Here is a 23,272-nt window from a genome sequence, read left to right as displayed (position 1 = left end):
TTGAATACATATACCTATAATAAAAATAACAACTTATATAAAATATTCAATGTATCGCGCCTTCTAAAATACACACGTCTTTGTAAAATTACCATAAATATACTTCGTTTACTTTTTGTAGCGATGTGACTTTCAGTTTGACCGGTGCAAAGTAGAACAGAACAGCACTAGGCCAGAAAAGAAAGGAGACAACTCTCGGCCAAACTCTTAACCGGTGAGAAGCGTATAATCCGTACAGTACTGCACGGAAAAATTGACCATTTTATCCACTACGATTTTATTGCTCAAATGTGCTGTTATTGGTACCAATTACTACTGAAAATATCAACGAGATGTTTATTTATATTTGAAGACATATTAAAGGCTTTAACGCTTGTTTTCGACTCGCACTACTATTCATGATTGAAAAAAACTTTTGGCAGGTACTGTATGAAAAAGTATGTTTAATGAACAAGAGTCCAAAGTATAATGAGCTTTTCTCTCCCTACCTACGATTTTGCCAGCGCGCATCCAAGACATTGGTAGGGGCACATCGCTACAGAAAGTAAATGAGGTATACATCTTCCGTTTTTTTGAACCAAAATGCTCAACGTCTAAATCTCTAAATGAAATATACCGCTGCGTCTTAATCTCTGTCTTAGTCTCTTGCTCGTTTCTCACTGTCGTGGTGGTCCCTCACGTACCCTCAATACGCACAGGAAAAAATAGATTATTGATTTACCACCGCCTAACTGATAATATCATTCTTGCACCCGGGCAAGCAAAAACTGTGTATTATACTAAATCAAATCCTACAGAAGCTAATGTCAAGAGCGGTGCTTTGGCGGTGTGTGCAAGTCCCGCTGGCCAATAGCAATAAAAATCAAGAAAAACCACTTCTGGAGTGAAAAATTCATGGGAAACAAACATACAGGAAGTGTATACACGGAGCATTCGAGTTTCTAGACGAAAATCCAAAAATATAAATTGATTAATACTCATATCTCATGTGTGCAATTATAAAAAAAGGGGTGGGTGAAATCCCCACCCGGAGTTTTTCGTATGGGTACAACTAACGTATTTATATTATCTTCAAGCCTGATCATCATCATCACAGAATCCTGTGTCCTGAGACTGGTTGAACACACACTTCCACTGTTTCCTATCCTGAGGCAATCATCGCATTTATCTAAAACTAGAACATCCCACATCTGGGATACTCTAAAATAGTAACAACGCGCACTTTCTCTAGGACACTGGAAGCGTTTTGAATCCCAGTGGTTTTCAAAACGCGGTAGTGTTTTCAAAAACTGTTAGAACCAAATATGAAACAGAAAAAATCCATGTCTCAATTCAGTTAGATAATCTGAACCATTTCACATCCGACACGAAAACACGAATTATTTTTGATATCAATGTTGATGTTCCTTATGGTATTTCGATAATGATGCACGAATGTATTTTTGTTTTGAATTTTGAATTTGGAACGATGTATTTTCATATTTCGTATTCCTACGCTAAATAAGATAGTATTTTTTGTCGGTTATTTGAGCAGCATTGTCAGTAAATCAGAAAAAAATATTTGTTGTTTTATTCTTTCATTTATTTCTTCAAACAAAACAAACAAATATTCCCGGAAAACAAAAAATAAACCCACGCAGCATATGCGGAGCATATCGACAACTAACCCAGTCGCACAGTGGAATAAAGTATGAAGTCCAATACATTCATAAATGGCATTCTTATAATTATTAGAAATAGCTTTTTATTAATAATGTACTAAAAAGTAAAAAAATGTTTGTTTAGTGCTAATAATTATCAGTATTTTTACAATTATTTTTATTCAAAAACTTTGCCGTTTAGTTAGATCTAGTGTTATTATTTACTTTATTTACATTTCAAATTTCTTTGTTCAGTTCAACTTTATTACATTTCTTCAAACATTTCTTAAACTGTTTAGGTCATACATTCTTTTCTTTTATTATTTGTTTTTATAATATTTTGTGAATAATTTCATTGTTATACAGACAAAATGTACGTGATGAATTCAATAATTCCTGGTAGCATAAATTAGGTTTTACTGTCACTAATATCTAACTCATTGTTAGCTCTTTCATACTTGTTTTCAGAACTTTTCTGTATCTGGTTGAAATCAACACCCTCTCGCCTATGACGACACTCAGGAAATTTCTACATTTATCCACCACCATGATATGTTTCATGTAGACTCCACCCCCTTTGTTAGTTGTTCTCCAGTTTTAAGTAAATTTAATGTTGTTAGTCAGTATGTAAGAAACGTTCTTATTAAACATATCAACCAAATTCGCTACTAGTTTTATTTAAAACATTCTAGTAGAACGGGAGTTCAGAAACGCAACTTCCGAGTGGTCTCCGGATAATTTTCTATCTCACGAGTGTACAATGTTTTTAAATTTATATAACTTAAAAATACTAGCACTAGATGAAATCATTTCAACTCTGAAAATGTGGAGCAAGTCACCTAAGGTCCTTATTTTGTAGAACAGGAAGCATATAAGTAGTCTGGAATTAACCACACGTCACGTCTAACTGCATCCAGCTGCATTTACTATTTATCAGTTTCTTCTCAAAGATTCGAAATTATTCCGTCGTTTATCTTCTCAAATAATTTTCTCTCTAGTCAAAATTACACAAAACCCATTCGTTTTAATTTGAATTCTTTCTTGGGAGGCTTTAAGCCTATGCGATTATTTTGGACTATCCTATTCACAAAAGTTTTCTATTTATAGTTTCTCGACCACTGTGAATCGTAAATATCGCACTCGGTTTCTGAATGCAATTGAGTCCTCTTCCAAAGAAAATTCGAGCTAAAGTCGCGTAACAAAGTCAAGCGAAGCACGTTTTTCATCTTTCGAAAACTTATTGTCTGTTGTTGAGGGAACCGGTGGCAAAGGAGGCTAAGAAGATTCACCGAAGCGCAAAAAGCATCTCATCCGGATCGACGCTTGCCGCCACGACGGCCGTTCCCGGAAGCCTGTCAGGTGATGGCATTATTGGAAATTGAACTAGTGCGATGTGGATATTTTGTTGTTTTGCTCCTTTCAGTGTTACACAGGCCTTTACTTCCTTCCTTCGTCGTCATCGTCGTCAATAATTTCAATTACGGTCCTGAATCGATCTTCACATCAGACACGAGTTTTCAGTTAAAGAACACGCGAGGAAATTTCAAGGAAAACTTGTCAAACGAACAGCAGATATCGGATGATATGTCGTATGAACTCGTTTTATTGGAAAAGTTAGATCACTTGCTCATAGATATAATCAGAAACATCCAACTTTTTTTCTTCGCATATGTTCCATATATACATATTTAGAATATCAAATGAGAAACCACGCATAGATTTAATCTACTTGCGAATCTCGTCGTACATATTGATTGAGACGCCTACGGAAAATGTTCCCTGATATACGTTATCTTATATATGTATATCATTTGATTTTCCGTGTAATCAAGCAAAATCGTTACATTTGTACATGATCATCAGATAGTAGATAGCTACAGAAGTTTCGGTTTCTGTTTATGCAAATAAGTGTAAGAATTGCACACGTAACTGGAATTTCTGTAATTTAACTATAACTTTCATATTTTAACAAGAATTTTTATCACAGACTAGCTTTTCCCGGCGGCATCGCTCGCAGAAATTAATATTGTTTCTCCATAAAACCTTTTAACTCCCAATTCACCCTTGCAACCTTTTAATTTTATATAATGTCGTCATCTTAGATTTTAAATATCGGGTTGTTCGGAAATTCATTTCGTTTTTTTTTTTGTGGAAATGAAAGACAGTTTTCGTATAATAAACAAATACTTTATTAAATTATATATTGACCGTTCTGGTCCAACACCTTTCGTCATCTTTCTGGTAGTAGCATAATTCCACGCTCATAAAATTTTTGGTCTTTGCTGGCAAAAACTGATCGAGGATGTTTTTGACATCCTCATTTAAGGTGAAGGTTTTACTGTATAAAAAATTTTCGAGTGACCGGAACAAATAATAATCCGATGGTGCCAGGTCTGGAGAATATGGTGGGTGTAGCATTGTATCCCATTCAAGCTGTAAAAGCTTTTGGTGAGTGACCAAACTTGTGTGAGGTCTCGCGTTGTCTTGGTGAAACACTATACCTTTCCTGTTGATTAGTTCTGACCTTTTTTGTAACTAATGCCTTTATCGCGTCTTTATCAGCTTCAACCGGCCTTCCCGAACGTGGTGCATCTTCGACATCAAAATTGCCGGATCGAAATTTAGCGAACCAGTTCTGGCACTGGCGTACTGTCAACACACCTTCTCCATACACATCAGTCAATTTCTTTCTGGCTTGAACAGCATTTTTACCCTTTCTGTAGTAAAACAGTAAGATATGTCGAAAACGCTGCTTATCGCTCTCCATATTTAAAAGGGCACCAACCAAAAACTACTGCGTAGAATTAATTGGAATTTTTCACACACAAGCCTTGCTGTATGAGCTCTCAAAGCATATAAAAAAAAGCTTAAATGTGAAGTTGGGTGCAAAAGAATACCATTAAATCCTCTGTCGGGAAAAAACGAAATGACTTTCCGAACAACCCTATACAAACGTACAACAACATTTCATCCTTAAGGGTTGATTTTTAAGAATTACCAAGGCACGTGTTTACTTAATTTCAACCCTGAATATTAAGAGCAACGTTCAAGTAAATCCGATTACAAATAAAATAAATCCCATAGCAACGTTGCAACCTTTATTCTCTTGATTAATTATATCAAAGAGCATTAGGACCAAATTTCAAGTAAATTCAACCAAAAATAAAATATGTCCGAAACACAAATTGCAACCCCTTTTCGTCCTGCCCCCTTCGGAGGTAAAAATTCAAACATTGCAACTTCTTTTCACCCCCCACCCTCGGAGGTTAAATTTTTTTAACCAAGTTTCAAGTAAATCTCATCAAAAACGTAAATCTTCCATACAATCTTTGCAAACCCCTTTCACTTTCCTGCAGAAGTTAATTTTTTTAAAGTGTTGAAATAGATATATCACTAATTTAAATTAAAGAGCATCAAATAAATCTGACCATAAATAAGATGTCTAACGTATAAACGTTACAAACGCTTTTCACTCCCTTTCAGAGATCGAATTTTTTAAAATAGGTGTATGATTTTAATCCAATGAGCATAAACACCAAGTTTCATGTACATCTGATCAAAAACAAAAAGTAACAAATGTACAGAAAATTTTCTTGGATCTGATCTCAGTGCTACTTAGCATTATTTATTTATTTATGATACAATTCTGCAGTTTGTTCCTTATCAATCTCTAAATTCAAGAAATTTCGAGTATTTTGAAATGTATCCGATGATTGGAATTGTTTTCGGAGAATCATGATCATTAATGGGCATACGTATTACACGACAGACCACATACCGACATGTTTTTTAATTATGATCATCATCATCATAAGGTCGTCAATCCTAAGACTCCTTGGACACGCACCTCCACTCTTTCCTATACTGAGCTAATCTTCGCATTTCCCGAAAACTAGAACATCGCACATCCTTAACTATTTGCGAACAGTAATCCAATCTAGGTCTACCTCTACCCCTCCTAACTTCTGTTTCTGCTATAATATGTCTCTGACTAGACCTTTATGCCTACTAACCTATCTCGCCTATTTCTTATTGACTTCAATGGAGTCCTTTGTTCTCCTATTGTTTCTAACACTTCTTCACTTCTTTTTTCTCTATCCACGGTGTCCTCATCATACGCCTATAACACCACATTTCGAAGGCTTCTAACATTTTCTTTTCCGCCTCGCCCACTGATGTCCATGTTTCGCATCCGTACAGCGTCGTGCTCCAAACATACACCTTTAATAACTTTTCCGAATTTCTAAATTAAACGTTCGCGAGCATAGAATTGACTTCTTTTTATTAAAGGCGACTCGACCCTGCGCTATCCTCTGGTTTATATCCCTACTACTCCTTCCGTCCTGACTTATCTGATTTCCTAGATACCTAAAATAGGCCACTTCTTCTAATTTTTCATTTCCTATTATTATTTTCGCTCTTTTCCAACTTTTTTTTCAATAAAAAATTTAATAAATGTAAATAATATTATTATAAATCTAAACATTCTGGAATCCATTGGAACAGACACAAAAAATTTCATCAAAATCGGTCCAGCCGTTTAGGAGCAGTTTAATTACAAACAAACGCACAGAAGATGTTTATATATATGTAAAGATATATTTAGAGCTCAAATAAATGCAGGTACCCCTTTTCCGCATTTCATTCGGACGGGTTGGTGTAAATTCCGCATGAAATACACTAATGACTTTCTAGAGGTACGTAAATTCCGTCCGGAGTATGTTTATTGCCCTATATAAATTCCGTCCGATACATACCTATATGCATCAAGGTGTCGCAAATATTTTTACCAAATATTTACTTTCCACGCATTGCAACAAGATTCATACGTTGTACCTCCGTCTCGTATTTTTCTTACATCATGATAAAACATCAGAGACCTATGTTAAACGGTTCAAATATGTCATTCTTGAATGTGCAAGACTAGGATATTAGTTTTTACGACGAAGCATTTTTATGGATTTCGAGCAAGCAATTCATACTGTAGTACAATTTAATTTGAAAGATAGATCTTGCGTATGGTAATAAAATCAGTGGGGCGGAATTTACGTTCTCCGCAACCATTCCTATCTTTATACAGATAATTTTTTCTTATTGAGTTACAAATACTTTGAAATGAAATAATTAGTTGTTGAATTTCTTTCTTATACAGCCATCTACCAATACTCCTACCCACTACGAGCACATGTTTGATAATGTGTGCTCTCTGATGATATAATTATAGTATATAGTTAATACCGCCAGATGGCAGTGTAAGTAATATAATTATAGTTGGGACGATCAAAATTGGCAAAGTCCGCAATAAACTAGCTGCGAGAATGGACGTATCTTCTTTCTTGTTTCCACTTGGGACTGTAGTCATTTACTACGTTTTGAACACGTCCTTGTTACGTTTTTTTTATACTCCTGGTTATAAATCCCGGATAGTGTCGATTCATCATCTTCATCATCACCATAACGTCTTCAGTCCTAAGACTGGTTGGACATGCACCTCCACTTTTTCTTAGAACAACCCATACCCTTAACTATTTGAGTAATCGAATCTAGGTCTACCTAGCCCTCCTAACTTCCGTTTCCGTTTCTATCTCTAATTCTAATATCTCTGACTAGACCTTCATGCCTGAGAAGGTGTCCTACCAACCTATCTCGCCTATTTCTTATTGACTTCCATAGTCCCCCATTTTCCTACTATTTTTAATACGTTTTCATTTCTAACCTTCTCTATCCACGGTATCCTCATCATTCGTCTGTAATATTTCGAACGCTTCTAACCATTTCTTTTCCGCCGCGTCCACTCACTTCGCTCCCGTACAGCACCGTGCTCCAAACATACACCTTTAACAATCTTTTTCGAATTTCTTAATTAATCGTTCGCGAGCATAAAAGTGACTCCCTACTGCTCCTTCCATCCTGACTTATCGGACTTCCTAGATACCTAAAATCGGTCACTTCTTTTAATTTTTCGTCTCCTATCTTTATATTCGCTCTTTCCCTACATTTTCTTCCCTTGCATACCAGTCTTTTTGTTTTACTTTTATTTATTTTTATACAGTACTGTTTCGTCAATCCCGCTTCCGATCCTAATCCTAGTGTCTATTATGTTGTAACAAGTAACAAAAGGTATCAAAAGTCGTACAATTGTAACGAAAAACACCAATTAAGCAGTTTCCATTTCTTCCTCTTACGAGCAGATGCTATCCTGATTCGGATCTAAAGACCGTCTTCAGTTGGAAGAAGCAACTCCAACTGACAACGTTCTGTAGAGGATTTAAAGACTTTTGTGGCCAGTAAGTGAAGCGATGCTGTACTAATTCGGGTCTAAAGACTGTCTTCGATTGGAGGAAGCAACAATTTCTTACAGGTGTGCATATGTGCTGTAGGAACACTCTGTATAGTATACAATTCGTAGACATACGGTATATGTGCAAGCGACTCAACATTTCTATCCTGTCGATGGACGAAACTGGACCAACTCGGGCCAAACTGCTGGACAAACACTTTACATTTAAGCCATGCTAATAGTTTTGTATAAATACCGTGTAAATAATTCTCAACTCACCTTCGTCTGACTATTGGATTTGCAAATAGTCATAGTCACTTCATCATCCAGCTCCAGACTTGTAAATTCGTGAAACTTGTTGCATATTTCTTTTCAAGCTAACGAAAACAACTTAAAGCACAGTGGGTACTTGATGGAAATAGATAAAACAAAGTAAAATAGGGTAAAATTGATATAGAGGATATGGAGGAAGTATAGAATCAGAAATAAGGGAAGTAAAAAAAGGAAGAGGATGATTAAAAGATACTTTGAACAAAAGTGGAAGTATTTCAACAGAAAGTACAAGCAATAGCGGAAACGATAGAATGATGTTGGCTGACTAAAAGCAATGTACAAAAGGTGAACAAGAAAACTTAATAATTCTGAACAAGAAGAGAGAAATCATCATCATAAGGTCATCAGTCCTTAGACTGGTTGAACACGTACCTCCACTCTTTCCTATCCTGAGATAAACTTCGCATTTCCCTAAAACTAGAACAGCCCACATCCCTAACTATTTGCGAAGGGTAATCTAATTTAGGTCTACCTCTACCCCTCCTAACTCCTGTTTCTGCCTCTAATATGTCTCTGACTAGACCTTCATGCCTGAGAAGGTGTCCTACCAACCTATCTCGCCTATTTTTTATTGACTTCCATAGAGTCCTCTGTTCTCCTATTCTTTCCAATACCTCTTCATTTCTAACCTTTTCTACCCACGATATCCTCATCATCCGCCTATAACACCACATTTCGAACGCTTCTAACCTTTTCTTTTCCGCCGCTCCCACTGTCCATGTTTCGCACCCGTACAACGCCGTGCTCCAAACATACACCTTTAACAACCTTTTTCGAATTTCTAAATTAACCGTTCGCGAGCATAGAAGTGACTTCTTTTTATTAAAGGCGACACGACCCTGCGCTATCCTCTGCTTTATATCCCTACTACTCCTTCCATCCTCACTTATCTGACTTCCTAGGTATCTAAAATCAGCCACTTCTTCTAATTTTTCGTCTCCTATCTTTATATTCGCTCTTTCCCTACTTTTTCTTCCCTTGCATATCAGTATTTTAGTTTTACTTTTATTTATTTTCATACAGTACTGATCTGTCAGTACCGCTTCCATTTTATTTAAAGCTATCTCTAGGTCCTCCTTGCTAGATGCTAATACTGCTATATCATCTGCAAATCTAAGCATACTAATCTTTTGCCCTTGCACGTCTATCCCTACAGTTGTACTGTCTTTAATGATGTTGATGGCGTCTTCGATGAGAGAGAGAAATAATAAAAGAAAAATTTAGAGAATGAGAAAAGTAGGATGTATGTTATTATGTCTGTCAGGTATTGGAAGAAATGGAGGATGTAAATGCACTAAGATGGAAAGAAGTTAGAGAAGAACGTGAAAAGGGAGAAATACAAGAAAGGAGTAGATGGAACAACTTACAGCAATAGCAAAACGAAATACAGCCTTAATCTATAAAAAAAGTTGAAGCAATAACTAAAGAGAAGGAGAGAAAGGTTTTAATGATATTTGAAATGGAGTCAGTTTGGAGAGTTAGTGGTGGTCCTAAAAGTAAAGAAAAAATTTTCGGGATGAAAGTGCAAAACATGGAGGAGAAGACAAGAATGCTGGGGAACAAGATTCGATCGGAAAAAATTTTAAGGAAAGCAAGACGAAATTAAAGTGGGGAATATGAAAGTAAAAACAGATAAAAATGGTTATAGGAATAAGAAATCAAGAGGATGGTAGAGGAAAGCAAGAGGGCATTTCGAAGAAAAGGACATGTATTTTCATAAGGGTGGTAATTTTCCGAACCCTTTTTGATAATATTCCATCCCCCTTACTTATGAATCACTCTGTCACCGTATCTGGTGTTATCCGTAACCGTATTTTCGGTATAACTACAAATAATAACGCATTTTGTTCATACGTTGATCAACTTTTGGAATCGGAATAGTCAAATTAGAATATATGGAAGACAAAAAGTAAAAATTGTCTCAGACTTTCGCAAAAGTTTTCTACAAAGTACAAGAATGCTCTTTCTGTACCTATAGAACTTCAGAAAGTAATAAAATGAATAAAGAAACAAACTAAAAAAAGAATATTTACCTGCTCACATTGTGTGATGATGTGCTCGAGTAAAAATTTAATAAAGGATAAAAGTTTGCAAGAACTAGACGACAATTAGTTTTTCAGCGAGGTAAACAAATTGAAGCTATTATTTTATGTAAATAAAGTAGGTAAAGTTTGAAACAAAATCGATAATTTTCTTGTTGGTTGCTTTCCAAATAATCTACTTATTTTTAAATATGAAATTTACATATATGTTTTTAACCTTTAGTATACTTGGAACGTTCAAAATCAGCATAGTTCGCAATAAAACTGTCATATTTACTTTCTTCTTTCAATTTACTAATTAGACTAGAGCGGTTTCCGACAGAACGCTTAATTTTACTTTACACGACAGACGTTGTAAGGAATATCGTACCTAAGCATAGAAAAGAGATGTCAGGTAGGAATTGCAGCGGACAATAACAAAAAAACTTTGTAGGGTTAANAATAAGAAATCAAGAGGATAGTAGAGGAAAGCAAGAGGGCATTTCGAAGAAAAGGACATGTATTTTCATAAGGGTGGTAATTTTCCGAACCCTTTTTGATAATATTCCATCCCCCTTACTTATGAATCACTCTGTCACCGTATCTGGTGTTATCCGTAACCGTATTTTCGGTATAACTACAAATAATAACGCATTTTGTTCATACGTTGATCAACTTTTGGAATCGGAATAGTCAAATTAGAATATATGGAAGACAAAAAGTAAAAATTGTCTCAGACTTTCGCAAAAGTTTTCTACAAAGTACAAGAATGCTCTTTCTGTACCTATAGAACTTCAGAAAGTAATAAAATGAATAAAGAAACAAACTAAAAAAAGAATATTTACCTGCTCACATTGTGTGATGATGTGCTCGAGTAAAAATTTAATAAAGGATAAAAGTTTGCAAGAACTAGACGACAATTAGTTTTTCAGCGAGGTAAACAAATTGAAGCTATTATTTTATGTAAATAAAGTAGGTAAAGTTTGAAACAAAATCGATAATTTTCTTGTTGGTTGCTTTCCAAATAATCTACTTATTTTTAAATATGAAATTTACATATATGTTTTTAACCTTTAGTATACTTGGAACGTTCAAAATCAGCATAGTTCGCAATAAAACTGTCATATTTACTTTCTTCTTTCAATTTACTAATTAGACTAGAGCGGTTTCCGACAGAACGCTTAATTTTACTTTACACGACAGACGTTGTAAGGAATATCGTACCTAAGCATAGAAAAGAGATGTCAGGTAGGAATTGCAGCGGACAATAACAAAAAAACTTTGTAGGGTTAACAGAAGGAGATGCAGACAAGCAGAATTTGAGCATCGGACTTTAAAGAAAGCTTAAGATTCTCAGGAATGTAGGGAACCAATGAGACTTGTTTAAAGATATAATTCTAAGCAGGCGGTTTTAAAGGCGACCCTGACATTTTACGTAGCTAAGCAACATATGAAGATTGGAAAAACTTTGGCGGTTGTTCTAGAACAGTGTTTCCCAGCCTTTTCTTCCTCGCGAACCAAAAGAAACGTTCAAAAAAATTTGACGAACCCCCTATGTAGTCGTTAATGACAGGTTAAATAAAGCAATAAAATTTGATAGAATATATACTTTTTCATATTGCATAATAATTGAATCGTGAAATATTTAAATAAAACATTAATAAGACTAAAATGATGTAAATGTAGTAAACTGCCTTAATTTGATATTTATTTCCAATTGTATTGTAAAAAAAAATATTACATAGAATGGAAAACCGCTAAAATGATTTTAAATATAAATAAATACAGTATTTGATTACTTGAACAAGAGGAATATATTTTAATGTATAAAATTGTTGATATAATTTGATATTGATGAAGTAATTTTGAAAAACAAATAAGTAAAAAGAAATGAAAATATTGAAATTTATAATAGATTTCTTAACAAACAGGCATTTTATTCTTTTGCTTTTGATTTTAATGACGTTTTGAAAAATCCGCCATTACAATATTACTTTCGCGACCCCCTCTGCAAACACTGCGAACCCCCAGGGGTTCGCGAACCGCCGGTTGGGAATCACTGTTCTAGAACAAACAAAATAGCTTAAACCCTAACGCCAAAACACGACAGTGCAGTTGTCCGAAGCACTTTTCGGTAACAATGTTATTGTGAATTACAGTCCCTGAAGAAGGTAACCTTTTACCTAAAAGTGCTTCGGACAACTAAAGTGTGTTTTGACGTTGGGGTTTGAGCTATTTTGTTTGTTCTGGCTAAGCAACCTCTAACCGCTGCACCGTTTACTATCATTCGAGTGTCTCTTTTTAATTTATCTGTACTACTCATGAAGCATTTCTTAACTTAACGAGAGCGTGTTCAAAATGCAGTAAATGACTACAGTCCCAAGTGGAGACAAGCATGTACTCACGTTGTTCCTGCTACGTTTTGCCAAATTCCATCGGCAAGAGGAACATTTATTTGAGATCCACTAGAAATTTGGGTTCCCATCAAATTAGGAAGTATATATCCCTTACCAGATGCGATATAATAACATTATACCAATTAATGTGTAAAATAAAGAGGTGCAGACAAACAGAGTTTGAGCATCGGACTTTAAAGAAAGTTCAATTTTCTGAGGAATTTAGGAAAGCAAAGATGCTTGTTTAGAGATATAATTCCAACTAGGCAGTAATAAAGCCGACCCTGATCTTTTGAGTACCTAAGCAACCTCTAACCTCTGCTCCGCTTACTATTATTCGATTATCTAATTTTACTTTATCTCCTGAAAAATTTCCTAACTTAATAAGGCCGTGATCAAAACGCAGCAAATGACTACAGTCCCAAATGGAAACAAGGAAGAAGATATGTCCATCTTGACAGATAATCTACCGAGCGTCATGGCCTAGAGGTTTAGATCATTCCTTAGTATTCGGGAGGACGCCGGTTCGATTCTGGGTCCGTCTGCCTTGGTCCAAGTTTTTCTGTGGTTTCCTTGGATCACCTAGGTAGTAATATTCCACAGATAATATTTCATTCTCTTCTGTCTTCATTTCGTCCGTCTCAACTTTCTCACCGAACCACCACCCACCCATTCCCACGATTCCTGAAAGCAGGCTGATGAGGGCCTTCCGCCCTACCTTCCGGCGTAGTCCAGAGGGACTGCCCGTTCATCAGCATTACTGGCTGGTGGGAATTGAAACCCAAAAGTTTTTTACAAATAATCTATTGCAGACTTTGCCAATTTTGGTTGCCCCAACTATATCTGCTCTCATCTGTTGCAAATTGAAAACTAACCTTAATAAAAGTTGTAGGATTCGATGGTCGCCATCAAATGTTCAGTACCAAATCGGGACCGTTAATACGGCCCTAAGGCTCCAAACATTTTATTTATGATAATTCCAATTTTCTATGACATATTTATATTAATTATGATACTGTCGGAAGGCATTCAAATATTTTGGCGTACAATTCGGCACCCGTATATAGCTGCACTGATTGGTCTCTAAACTTTTTTATTATGGTAATACCAATTTTTTATTGGCAGATTTACATACATTAATTATGAGAGCATACTGTCGGGATGCATTCAAGCATTCCGGCATACAATTCGACATCTATTTCTGCAATGACTGTTCAGTTTTAGTTTAGGGAGTGACTATGTATAGTCAATAGCAATTACTGAAGTGCTCATACTTCATAATTTTTTAAGGATGACAATGTTACAGCAGAAACATTCAGAATCCTCAACTGCACTACCCTTGCTACAACATTCCAACCCACTTTTCAAGTTTAACATTCTGGTAGCAATTTAAGCACTTGGTTAATCGCGTGCCGAAACATATACGATAATGTCTAAAACATATACGATAATGTCTAGAATTGTTGGAAATAGTACCTACATGAGGTAAACAAGCACGTTTACCTGTCCAGTTACAGCAATATGTGCTTACGTCATTCTGTCCGACATATCGTTTTATAATCATTATGTTATATGATTTACCTAAAAGGTACGTGTTGAACATTACTTTGTATAATTCTTTAAATAAATGCTCAATATTTTAAAAGGAATCTTCAAATTACACATTATGGTCTAATTATCAGCTAAACCAAACCTAACCCAACCATAACCATATTTTTGTATTTTTTTTATAAACACCCAATTTGTGACATTAATTCAATTTATATCTGAGTATAAGTAACAACAAAGACACCTAGTGTATTTAAGAAAGATTAAAATAGGTTAAAGCAAAATGTGACACAAAACTAGTAGTAGTTCAAAATGAATCACTATTGTTCATTTTAGGTAAGTGTACTTACATGTTGTATGTGGATATTTTTCAGGAGGTGGTTCAATCCAAGGAAACTCTGTAGTCGTCGTGGTTCTGTATGTTGGAGGTCTTCTTTTTTCCATTTCTATGCTCTTCTCGCAGCTGCGATAGTACACGGTGTACATGCTTGCGACACATCGGATTTTAAGTCTTTCTCGCGAAAACAGTTGCTCCGTTATTAACATACGAAGACCCAGTTTCGCACTGTAACAAGGAAACCTTGTTTAGAAAAATACAAATAAGGGTGTTACAAACCTTCAAATTAAGATGAAATGTAAAAAGAGAATTGATTATTGATTATTTATTTATGATACAATTCTGGAGTTTGTTCCTTATCAATCTCTAAATTCAAGAAATATCGAGTATTTTGAAATGTATCCGATGATTGGAATTGTTTTCGGAAAATCATTTATGGGCATATTACACAACGACCACATACCGACATGTCTTTTAATCATCATCATCATCATCATCATATGGTCGTCAGTCCTAAGACTGGTTGGACACGCACCTCCGCTCTTTCCTATCCTGCGCTAACCTTCGCATTTCCCTAAAACTAGAACAACCCATATACTTGCGAACTATTTGCGAACAGTAATCTAATCTAGGTCTACCTCCACCTCTCCTAACTTCCGTTCTGTCTCTAATATATCTCCGGCTAGACTTTCATGCCTGAGGAGGTGTCCGACTAACCTATTTCGCCTATTTCTTATTGACTTCCATAGAGTCCTCTGTTCTCTTACTCTTTCTAATACCTCTTCATTTCTAACCTTCTCTATCCACGGTATCCTCATCATTCGTCTGTAACACCACATTTCGAACGCTTCTAATATTTACTTCTCTACGTTACAGCCTCATCTCTATAACTGCCTGTTGCTCTTTTTACAAACTAAGTATCACTCTTCTATCTTTGTAACACATCCCTACATTTTTATGTATATTTAACATCTTGTCCCATTTAACATTATCAAAAGCTTTTTCTAAATCTACAAAACCTATGTACACCCTCTTTCTTTTCTCTGTTGTTATCAGTAAAGCTAGAATGTCCTCTCGTGTTTCTCTATTTCTTCTAAACCCAAACTGATCTTCCCCTAATAGTTCTGCCGCCCTTTTTTCCATCCTCATCTGCACAATTCTACAATTCAGTACAATAAGATTTTTGACGCAATATTTTTTAATAACTCAAATTTTATTCTATTCCTCATCACCGTAAGGTCGTCAACTTTAAGACTGGTTTGACACGCTCCTCCATTCTATTCTATCCTAAGCTAAACTTAACAATTCCCTAAAACTAAACATCCGACATCCTTAACCATTTGAGAAAAGTAATCTAATCCACATCTAGCTCTACCTCTCTTAACTCCTGTATCTGCTTTTAATATGTTTCTAATTAGTCCTTCATGCCTGAGAAGGTGTTCTACCAACGTATTTCGCCTATTTTTTATTGACTTCCATAGAGTCCTGAGTTCTCCTATTCCTTCTAAAACCTCTTCATTTCTAACCTTCTCTATCCACGGGTTCTCATAAACACAATATTTTGTAACTAGTTGTTTATTAAAACATCTAACTAAAACATTGAAGGGTTCTTTCGGCCTACTTTCGATATCCATAATGTTATCATTCAATCAGAATTTGTAATTAAAGATTGCTAGCTATTTAAATATTAATATTCTGTATTCAGTTTGACTGGTGCAATTTAACCTTAAAATTTTGGCGTTTACTGCATTTCCAAATCATCTATGAAGTGCTATCCGCCACTGACCACATTACATACTGTTGGAATTTGGGCAGGCTTAACCACTGTACAGGTGTTTCCCCTCTTTGGAAGTCTTTATCAAGGTATTAGACTTTTAAAGTCAATAGAATAGTTCTTTTTCTACATTTAGACAGTCGACGCTACCTACAGAAAAGGAATCGTTATTACTAAAGTTTAATTTCCACCAAAAGACATTAGTTTATTAAAAACATTTTCTTTTCCTAGCTCTGGTATTGATTTTGACACTCTAGTTATTTTATTTCATTTACACATACACCTACTCCTCAAAAACTATTAAACCAATGGGCAATTGTCAAAAGTCAAGTCATAGCTATGTATTTAAATACTAAATCTTGTTTCTGTGGCAAAACGGAGCAAATTATTTAAACATTGTAATACGTACATACTTAGAATTTCGAAAATAATAGTTTTGAATTCCTTGTTAAAGATTTTTAGGTGACATTCCAGGCGGTCTAGAGGCACCAAAAGAATATCTTTTTTATGCGCTACCTTTAAAATGTCCCTCGAATATAAATTATTTTTGAATACCCAATATTCAGAAAATATGAGGGTGAATATGTATGTATGTTTTAATACAACGGCAAATTGTTCGAATTCCTCGTAGTTTCTAAGAAATACGGATTACTTCTTCTTTCTTGGTATGGAAATCTAAAACAGATTAAAAGTTCTCAACTGCAAAAAACGGTTCAGCTGAGGCTTTTGACCTCGTTATTTGACAATAACGATTAATTTTTCAGATTTTTAGATAGCCATTTTGTGTATACCTAGCGTAATTATTTTTATCAATCTCCCAGATAGTCGTGGGCAAAAATATAGAAAATTGCATTTTTCGATTAAATATCAGGGCTTTATAAAATTTCATTTACTTTATTAAGCAGTTCAAAAGATATACAGGGTTTGTCCGGAAAGTAATAGGACTGATTTCCTTGCGCCGCGACTGTACTTCGGAGCGTGCGAGCACCGACTGGATTCGATAGAGGGCATTCCTAGCTAACGAACGAGCGGCTAGTGAGTTGTCTCCGAGCACCTGGAGAGTCAGAACAGGCTTTTTCGCGCGACGTGTTTCTGTGGGTGGTGCAAGCCAAAAATGCAGCGTTGGTTAGAGCAGAGGTACGCGATTAATTTCTGGGTAAAAGTCGGTAAATCTGCGACAGAGACGTTTGATATGATCAAGCAGGCTTACGCAGATGTTGCTTTAGCAAGAAGTGGTGTGTTTTGGTGGCACCTGGCCTTTTCAGAGGGCCGGGAGAAGGTCGCCGATGAAGACCGTGCTGGAAGACCTTCGACTTCGACAAACACCGACAATATGACTCGTGTGCGCGAAGTTTTGAACTCAAGCCGTCGACTAAGTATTCGTTTAATTTCCCAGATATTAAATTTACCAAAATCTTGAACATGCGCAAGGTGTGCGCGAAGATGGTCCCAAAAGTGCTCACTGAAAAGTCCTGGATCTTTGAGTATGATCCCGAAACAAAGAGGCAAACTTCCGACTGGCACACGCCCAAAAAAGGGAAGAATGAGCAAATCCAAAGTGAAGACGATTGCTCATTGTCTTTTTTGACATGAAAGGCATCGTCCACCATGAATTTTGTTCCTCCTGAACAAACCGTCAACGCCAAGTTTTACGTGGAAGTACTCAAGAGACTCAAAGGAAGGGTCAATCGGGTCCGACAAGACATCGCAGCCGACTGGAAGTTGCACCACGACAATGCTTTTCTTGTGGACAGCTACCTGACCAAGGCCGGCATCCCAACGCTTCCGCAGCCGCCCTACAGCCCAGATGTGGTCCCCCCCGGACTTTTTTTTGTTTGCTCGCTTGAAAAGGTCGATGAAATGCAAGCATTCCGGAGAATGCCTTCTGTGACACCTTCTATGCTTGGAAATCGCGCTGGCAGCGCTGCATTGACGCAGAAGGAGCCTATTTTGAAAGTTTTGAATGAATTGTAACGATTGGCTCAATAATTTTTTTTAAGTCGACTCAGTCCTATTACTTTCCGGACAAACCCTGTATATGTATATATTGTTTGTTATGTTTGGAATAAAACTAGCCAAAAATTTTTGTCGTGTTAACAAAATCGTTGCGACAATCTCCGCTGATGATAGATTCTAGAACTAGCTGACTATTAAGCGTTTAATAAAAGATGGAATTGTATGTTAGGTCTATTCTCGATACCCAGGATGTCTTCGTTCAATTAAAGATCACCAATTTTGACAATCCAGTTGGAACAAAACAACTGCAAGAAGATGGTCCATCAGGTTTAAATGATTTTCGTATTAGGTTTTCTTTTTCATTATTCGATGCAATACTTTAGCATTTCACATATGTGTCCTAATACTTTTAATTCAAAATTACTTACACATTCCAGAATCACTTCAAACCCAATTTTGTCCCAATGTGGGCATAATGTGATTTAAAAATTATTCCTCCGCTTAAAGGCACGGGACTTCAGTTGGTTAAGGTCAAATTAAGAATCATTTTAGAATACCTTGAAACTATGATGTTTCCAAAACACTGAATTAAATTTAGTACGGCTTGTAGGCGTCCGGTTCGGATAAACGGATAAATTTCGTTAGTAAGCAGTTTCCGGAGAAGATGTGCAATTAATTACAAACACAGAATAATCGTAAACGTACTAATCAGCGAACATACATATGTATGTAGGTATAGACGCTGACCATAAACGCATTATGTTTGCAGAAGACAAAGGGCAAAAGCACAAGCGGTTTACACACGAAACAAAGCATCCGCCAATGATCACACGCATACTATTCTCAACTGATAAATTGAACAGAATTGCTGATGTGATAAAGGCACCGTTGAGCAATCGAAACGAGCAGCTTCGATAAATATTGGAATAAAGTTCAATATTGAATTTGTAGTAGGAATACTATGAAACGTCATTCATCATCATCATCTTAAGGTCATCAGTCCTGAGATTGGTTAGATATGCACCTGCACTCTTCCTTATCCTGAGCTAACCTTCACATTTCCCTAAAGCTAGAACAACCGATATCCTTAAGTATTTATGACCAGTAATTTAATCTAGATCTTCCGTTAGCCCTTTCAACTCATGTTTCTGCTTCCAACTTGTTTCTGATTAGCCCTTCATGCCTGAGAAGGCGTTCTACCAACCTATCTCCTTGTTGACTTCCATACAGTCCTCTGTTCTCCTATTCTTTCTAATACATATTCATTTCTAACTCCTTCTACTAACGGTATCCTCATCATTCGCCTGTAACACCATATCTCAAACATTTCTTTTACTCCGCGCCTACCGTCCATGTTTCGTGTCGCAATCCAAGCATACACCTTTAAGAACCTTTTACGAATTTCTAAATTGACCGTTCGTGAGCATAGAAATGACTTCTTTTTATTGAAGACGACTCGACCCTGCGCTATGCTCTACTTTATATCACTACTACACCTTCCGTCCTGACTTGTCTGACTTCCTAGGTGTCTAAACTTTTTCTGATCCTTCGTTTTCCTATTTATATTCGCTCTTTCCTTACATTTTCTTCCCTTGCATACCAGTATATTGAAAGCAATCTCTAATTGCTTGTTAGATGCTAATACTGCTATATCAATTACAAATCTAAGCATTAAAATCTTTTGCCCCTCTATGTATATGTGACTAGCTAGCTTAAATATACGATCCCTAACCTCTTATCCTACATGTTTTAAAATTTCCACGTGTATCCCGTCTATATCTGGTGCGTTATTATTCTTTAAATTTTTTAATGCTACATCGAACTCTTCTTTCATTATGGTCCATATAAATACTGAAAATCTTACTTGGAAAATTATAGAAGAAATGTAAACTAGCAGCTTCTGGTAAGGAAATATAGGTATGGAAGAAGTGTCTATTAGGTAGTACTTTGGTATTAGAAACGTATGTAGCTCCCTGTTTATAATATTCGCCTAAACTGGACCTACATGAGTAACAACAGTCACTTTACCATGCACTTCATGTGATTTATCTTTTGAGTCTGATGTTTGTACCTACCTACATCAATAAATACAGTAAGAACTAAAATTCATAACATCTAAAGATTACTTTCGATCTTGTTTTTTCCGCGCTTTCATAGTATGAATACTATTAGTTACGTGTTCATATTCAAGAAACTTCACTTTCGAAAGGTTTTTGTTGATCCAATCAGATATTAGTCAAAACTAATCATTTTATGTCATTTTAAAAAACCGACAATTGTATGACAAGAACTATAAATAAAATTCCTTCAATTACCTACTACACAATTTATTAATAAGCTTTACTTCAGTAGTATGTCCTTACACGAAAGTATGTACGACTAACTATATCGCTTTTTGACTTGTTCCTGATGCTAATCCCGATTCTTGTTGAACTATTGGCATTTAGCCCCTGGGTTATAATTTATTAACGACCTTCCTACATACGCTGATCGGCTCTTTTTCTACTTATTTTTAGATACCTACCATTATAAATATTCATTTATGATTCCGATATAAATTTTTTATTTATTTTTCCGAAGCCCTATTATATAAATTAGATTGTATCAACAACTCAACATAATTTGAAATCGATACCATCATAGAAACTTATATATCTATCACAACAGCAATCAATGTCTATATATACATCTGCGCTATTAATCATTTATAAAGAGGTGAGGTTTTCTGTTTCTTTTTTAGGGTAATCTTTGGAACTCCTCTCATTTGATATCTACGTATATTTCTCTTGCAAAACTTGCGGTCCCCGTAGGTCTCTATCATAAAATGAACTCTTTAACCTTTCGTTACTAGCCTGGTAATGAAAAATACGGTTAAAAGCGGAACGATTGCTTTTCGCAGAATTTTACAGATATATAAAATCTATTAGGACAAAAACTCCGTACCTTACGGAACCTGTAATTCTTCTACTGTACAGGCCTGATGTTGGAAGCTGGCGGAAATTTTAAAATGGCGTGGATGCGCAGTGGCAAAAGTAGGCAGTTGTAGATATAAAGATTGCTGCCCTCATTCTTTAGTATTCCTATCAGGGGCATAGATTAAATATTTAAAAATAGGGATCCACGAGCAAGTAATAGACAGACAAACAGAAGAACTAATTGTTGATGTTGGTGACAGTGATAGAGATTCCCATGATGAGAGTGAATGTGAAAACTAACTAAAAAACAAAAGCAATACATTTATTTTTTATTTTTGATAAGTCATGTTTTTACATTATTTTCTAGTACGCTACTATCCTATCTGTATTAATACTATAATTTACGCCTACTGAAAGCTTATTTGTGTATCGATTCCAAGTGACTTATCCAAATAGGTCAAAAATGGGCAAGTACCGACGCGACCGCTCGCCAGCTTCCTTCGTATATTTCTCTTGCAAAACTTGCGGTCCCCGTGGGTTTCTATCATAAAATGAACCGTTAGGGTTTAACTTTTCGTTACTGGTCTGGTAATGAAAAATACGGTTAAAAGCAGAACGATTGCTTTTCGCAGAATTTTGAAGATATTTACAATATATTGGGACAAAAACTCCGTACCTAACGGAACCTGTAACCCTTCTGCGGAACACCACATGGGAACCGCTGATTATACTTACTAATAAACCTGTCTGCACTATTTAAATATGAAGTACATATTATACTAACCTTACCAAACCCTCAGTGGAATTGTGAGGTTTGTGAATTTTAAGATGGGATATATGTACTGGGCGATCGTTAAGATACCACGTCAAGTTAACAGCAGGCCATGAATTTCTGGAGATACAATCCGCTTTGACCACGTCGCCTTGTCGGTATCGCTTCTTTACCCCAACAATCAATGGCTCACTTTGGGGAACTTCTACTACCTGTAAAAATTACATTTATTAGTAGACATTCTCGGAGAGTGTAGAAAATACTAACTTGCACATTATGAAAGAGATCTTTATAAATATACATATCGGGTAAAAGTAATTATCGCCTAATATTAATAAGAAAAACTGATTAATCAATAACGACTTGAATGTAAATGGTTATATGTATAAGTAAAAAAAACAAGTCGTAGGTGATAAAGATAGGGGAGGTTAGAAATGAACAAGAAGAGGAATAGGTGACCATGCAGAGGACTTTATGGAAGTCAAAAAGAAATAGATTGGGAGGACACCTTCTCAGGCATGAAGGTCTAGTCAGGGTAAATGTCTAGATGATGACCCCCACCCCCGCAGGGGGTGGGAGTAGGTGCGATCGAAAGAGGAGTTTTCCCCCACCACTGTACCTTAAAAAGTTCGTGGCGGTCTCACCCCCATAAAAAGTTATGGGGACCAGATTATGGCCCCCCTACTCCCGAAGAGGGTGGGGTAGGGGGAATCGAAAGAGGGTGGTATGTGAGCAAAACCCCGAAAAAAATTTCCGGCGGTCTCACCTACATAAAAGTTATGGAGGTTGAAAGTTGATTATTTTGACAATCTTCATACACTATTTTCGTAAGTTTGTTTGGGTCACTTTGTTATAGAAGGTTTTGAGGAGGACTTAGAAAACGAATAATTAAAACTAGACAACAAAAACATATATTTACAACTTAACAACAACTGGCGTAGCGAAAGGAGAAGAGAAGAGACTTGTTCTGCTGAAGGCGTAAGACGAACTGCTTTTGTATTTTATGAAAAATGAAAAACTGCTCTACAAGGTAGGAATAGAGAGGGTAGTAGATACGAGTAGGGAAGCATTAAAATATGGAAACTTTAAGATTAGAAATACCAAGAAATTGATGGCCGGTCAACCACCGAAGAAACCGATTGTAAAAATGTAATTAGGAAGGAATGAAAGGTACAGACGTCATGCGGTTAGTACACAAAAGATGAAATGTTACAGGGATTATAGGAAAGTACAGTAATAGAGTTATTTAAATAGATAAGCAAGATACAATAGATTATTTACAAAAGGAAGGAATTTTTAT

General features: G+C 36.0%; 1 protein-coding gene across 2 annotated transcripts in view; it reads right to left on the bottom strand.

Annotated features, from left to right (window-relative positions):
* The window catches only part of LOC108734906, a 418,148-nt gene that overhangs the window by 20,620 nt on the left and 374,256 nt on the right, over nucleotides 1–23,272 (bottom strand). Inside the window, exons 3-4 of one of the 2 annotated variants that reach the window (XM_018466672.2) lie at nucleotides 21,985–22,184; nucleotides 14,569–14,783 (exon numbers count right to left, since the gene is read on the bottom strand). In XM_018466672.2, the coding sequence (XP_018322174.1) occupies nucleotides 14,569–14,783; nucleotides 21,985–22,184 (415 nt within the window). Of the gene's footprint in view, nucleotides 1–14,568; nucleotides 14,784–16,280; nucleotides 16,586–21,984; nucleotides 22,185–23,272 lie in introns of those variants that run through there. The other variant, XR_001937472.1, reaches the window with a different exon arrangement.

Source organism: Agrilus planipennis, unplaced genomic scaffold (genome assembly GCF_000699045.2).
Source record: "Agrilus planipennis isolate EAB-ADULT unplaced genomic scaffold, Apla_2.0 scaffold84, whole genome shotgun sequence".
Taxonomy (NCBI): Eukaryota; Metazoa; Arthropoda; class Insecta; order Coleoptera; family Buprestidae; genus Agrilus; species Agrilus planipennis.
The sequence above is the reverse complement of the archived record's forward strand: the minus strand, read 5'-3'. Positions and strand labels throughout refer to the sequence as shown.